Source organism: Morone saxatilis, unplaced genomic scaffold, assembly GCF_004916995.1.
Source record: "Morone saxatilis isolate NCDOM2014 unplaced genomic scaffold, NCSU_SB_2.0 Contig24, whole genome shotgun sequence".
NCBI lineage: Eukaryota > Metazoa > Chordata > Actinopteri > Moronidae > Morone > Morone saxatilis.
In genome coordinates this window covers 26,007,741-26,012,228 of record NW_023339807.1, presented here as the reverse complement: position 1 = coordinate 26,012,228, position 4,488 = coordinate 26,007,741, and the positions used below count along the sequence as shown (strand labels likewise).

General features: G+C 45.4%; 2 protein-coding genes across 2 annotated transcripts in view; both read right to left on the bottom strand.

The window, feature by feature from the left end:
* The window catches only part of LOC118336454 (thrombospondin-3a-like), a gene marked incomplete at its 5' end in the record, with an annotated part of 7,261 nt that extends 5,841 nt beyond the window's left edge, over positions 1-1,420 (bottom strand). The window contains 3 exon segments of the mRNA XM_035673111.1: positions 562-714; positions 931-1,005; positions 1,283-1,420. Of these exon segments, the coding sequence (XP_035529004.1) occupies positions 562-714; positions 931-1,005; positions 1,283-1,420 (366 nt within the window).
* The window catches only part of LOC118336472, a 744,338-nt gene that overhangs the window by 645,951 nt on the left and 93,899 nt on the right, over positions 1-4,488 (bottom strand). The gene's annotated exons all lie outside the window — the stretch shown is intronic.

Below are 4,488 nucleotides of genomic sequence, written 5' to 3'. Positions count from 1 at the left end.
TCATTTAAACAATATTAGAGAGAAAAACACAACATATGTCCTTTCTGACGTGAGCCACCAGACTCCTTTGATAAAAACAGTCATTTTATTTTGAAGTTGACACAGACTTCCTGCTCTACCGCTGCCTCCATCTGTTGGTGTGTCTGTGTTATTGTGTGACTGTGGAGTTTTAACACATTAACGTGGATCCAAACTAACGTTAGTCACTGCAGATCGAGGCAGCGGGGGACCAGAAACTTCTGTGTTCTGTGAGGTAAAATGAGTGGTTTTGTAAAAGGAGTCTGGTGGCTTTAGAGAGCATAGATGGATCCTGTCAGCGAGGTTAAGTGGTGAAAGGATTCCAAATACAACAAACACTGAAACTTTTTCAGATAATTTCTTGTATTTCTGTTAAAAAGCTTGAGAGTTGTGATTCCAATGTAGAAAATCCCTTCCTTTCCTCCATGTAAGCGGTTATTATGGGCTGTTATTAAACCTGTGATTAACATAATAATGCAGGCTGATATTCAGTATGTGGTTATATGGCAGATTCCTTTGAGCCAGGGAGCGTCCGGTACTCACCCTGCAGGCGACCTCTCCGTTCCTCTCCATGGTGCAGTGCGCGTTGGTGTCACAGGGGTTAAAGGTCAACGCGGCACACGACTTCCTGGGGTAGCAACCTGAGGTCTGGTTGCCGAGGAAACCGGGTTTACAGCCGCCGCACTTATATGAACCCTGAGAGAGGACAGGACGTGTGTTACAGCAGAGTGTCCACTGGGGGGCGCCGCCTCACTGCTATATATTATACAGTATACATTATATATATAATATATATAATGTATATATCTATATATAATATACAGTATAATATATATATACAGTATATATATTATACTGTATGTATATATATATATATATATATCAGTGTCTATTCGTGAACATGAAACTCACCACAGTGTTGATGCACACAGAGTTTGATACACAGGCGTCGGGGAGATCCAAACATTCATCAATATCTACACAGTCCTGAAACAGAGAGACAGAGAGACAGAGACAGACAGGGAGACAGACAGGTGAGTGAGCAACAAGAACCAGTGTTTAAAGGGTCCTTTGTTGGTGGATGAAAGTGAACAGTCCTCCTGATGGTTCCTCTGACATACAGGTGGCCAATAATATCAGACAGAGAAGAAGACTGCAGCCAGTACACATGGAGACAATGCGGGAAGGACTGAGATGTTATTGTTGTTGTTGACATATTAACTGTACACAGAGACACAGATATAATGGTTGTTGTTTATCTGACCTGTCTGTGCGTCTTGGCGTAGTCCAGTCCGGTTCCAGCCAGCGGTGCCCCCCAGAGGCCCGGAGGGCAGGGCTGACAGCTGAACCCCCCCACAGTGTTCACACAGGCTTCAGGAGAGAAACACGGCTGTAGCTCACACTGAGAGAGAGAGAGAGAGGGAGAGAGAGGTTTTGAGGTTTAACATCCCTTTTATTGGACTTTCTCATCACAATCACATCATTACTTTAGAGCTAAACAAGACAAAACAAAACAAAACAACGAAACAATAAAAATAAATAAATATAAAAACAACAGAACCTGTCAACTAATCTTTCATCAGAAACTCATATTTAGTTCTCCACCCGCCCCCCCACAGAGCATAGAACCCCACCGACAGCCCATATGTGACTGAAGGCCTGCATATTGTCCACCATCTGATGGTAAGCATGCTCCACAGTCAGACGGGCCTTCAGCAGTCCCTTCAGAACCAGCACCGGCTCCACACTGCCAGCACCCTGAGTCCGGTTCTGCGGGTCAGCCAGATGGCCAACTTAGCAGAACCAGATATAAAGTTCACCAGTGTTATTACAATCTTATTTGTTGCATGGTTTTTCGGTCCAAAAATAAACAAATCAAAAGAAAACTTTTCCCCCAGACCCTGAAACCACCTTTTAAAAAGCTGGAACAGCGCCGACAACTGAGGACACTGAACAAATAAATGAAATAAGGTCTCAGTCTAAGAACAGAAAACACAGTCCTCCCCCTGCTCTGGATCCAGGTGCACTCTGTAGCTGGGGTGAGAGTCAGAAAGGGGAAACTGTACTCACACTCCTCACTCCACTGGTCGCACAGAGCATCGTCTCATGCAAATGCTCTCAGGGGTTGTGGCAGTGCAGCACAGACTTCCTCCACCACTCTGTTGATTAATCTGATGGAGGTGATGTTGCTGTTCTCCCTCAGAGAGTCCATCAGTGTTGCCGTCATCTTCATCAGATGGCCCAGTTTGGTGCAGCCAGCCTCTCTGACATTGGCTCTCAGGCTAGCAGACTGCAGTGTTTGAGTCTTGACTAAATTGTTGAAAAACAGAGGTTCCTCAAACAACCACATACCCGGAGTCTTGTTTGTGGCACGTTTGGTCTCGAAGATCTGCCAAGCCGCAGCACTGAGCTGTAAAAAGGTGTCAGTCCAGTCAGATCCAGGTCCTCAGGCCGTAGGAGGAAGAGCTGTTTATCGTAGCCCAAGTGTCCAGCTCTTCTCAGCAGCAGGTGAGCTGTATCAAACCAGCTTGGGAAACAATTGTATAGTAGTCTTTTTGCAGTCTGTATTTTAAAGGAGGCGATCTTAGACTGGATGTTGATTAGTCCCGGATCCAGTGCCGGCCAGTTTGAAGGTGTCCTTCAAACATTGAACATCCTCCTGATTGGTGACAAAAAAATGTATATCATCTGCATAAGCAAAAACAGTAGGAGAACAATCAAGATTTGAGGACGCAGGCAGTGAGAGACCACTGAGCCAATCCCTCAACCTGCACCGCAACGGTTTAATAGCTAAGCTATACAGTTGTCCTGAGATTGGACAACCCTGTCTTATCCCACGCTGTACAGGGACTGGCCGACTCAGCCCTGCCCCCATCTTCACCATACATTCAGCACCGCTGTACAATAAACCCACCCAAGCCAAAAAACCATCACCAATGCTAAAAGCCCTAAGTGCAGAAAACAAATAAGAGTGATCCACCCGATCAAAGGCTTTCTCCTGGTCCAAAGAGACAATACCAAAATTAACATTATCAAATTTACACATATCTATAACATCTCGAATGAGAAAATGTTGTCCATGATTGTCCTGTCAGGTACACAATAGCTCTGATCTGCATGCACGATTATTTCCAAGACGTCCTTTAGTCTATTTGATAAGGCTCTAGAAAGCACCTTATAGTCTGTGCAGAGAAGGGCAATTGGCCTCCAGTTCTTAAGTAAGGCCAGGTCTCCTTTCTTGGGCAGCAGGAAAAATACTGCCCGCTGACAGGAGACAGGAACACACCCATTTCTAAAACACTCGGATAAAACACCGTGTAAATCAGGACCAAGAGTTTTCCTAAACTCTTACGAATTCAGTGGAAAGACCATCAATACCTGGTCACCCTGATACCATCTGATGTCCAGCGACAGTCAGTTTTTCCAGAGTGAGTTCGCAGTCCAGAGCAGCTTTCTCTCCTGGGCTGAGCTGAGGAAGTCCTTCCAGGAGCTCCTCGTGGCACTCCATGCTGCAGTGTTTTGCCCTGAAAAGGTTGGTATAGAAATCCACTGCATGGTTCCTCATCTCGCTTGGACTGGTGGTCACTCTGCCTCCAGGAAGCTTGAGGCAGGTCATCTGCTTCCTCTGTGCCACAGATCTCTCCAGATTAAAAAAGAAAGAGGTCGGGGCATCCATGTCCTTTAGCTGGAGGAAACGAGACCTGACAAGAGCTCCCTTCAGTCTCTCCTGCAGGAAGGAGCTCAACTCCAGCCTCTTCTCCTGAAGCCGATGAGCCATATTGGGATACGAGTCTCCCTGTACCCCTTTTTCAATGTCCCTGATGTGAGTTTCGAGTTCCTGAACTACTACCTTGATGTTAGCAGTGGAATGAGAGGTGTATTGCTGGCAAAAAACAAATCTGTGCCTTGCCAACTTCCCACCACAACTTCAAGGAACTGAAATCTGATTTTTTGATTTTCCACTGCTGCCAAAAACACTCAAAGCTCTGGCAGAAAGTACTATCTTGGAGAAGTTTGTTGTTAAAGAACCAGTAGGATTGGACCCTTTCAGCTGGTGAAATGATCAACTCTGTGATGATGAAATGGACTTATGTTACTGTGAATTAGTCTGGAGCTGAGACTGTGAGAAATGTAGATCCTGTCTAGTCTTGCTGCACTCACCCTGTTGTTACTGACCCTCACCCATGTGTATTGGATTGTGGATGTTTGACCCTCCATGTGTCTAACAGATCGAGCTGTGTGATGATGGTTTAGGCTTTGAGAGGACTGTGGGTGGGGTTCCTCACTTGTCCTGTCCACAGTAAAGTCTACAGTACAGTTAAAATCCCCACCTATGATTAAATGATCCTGGTGGTGATTCTTTAGCTGATTGAGTAGCAGGGTGAAAAAACCTACTCTTTCTGCTCCCTGATTTGGGGCATATACGTTTACAAAGCAGATTTCAGAGTTTTCTATTTGTGCCCTTACCAC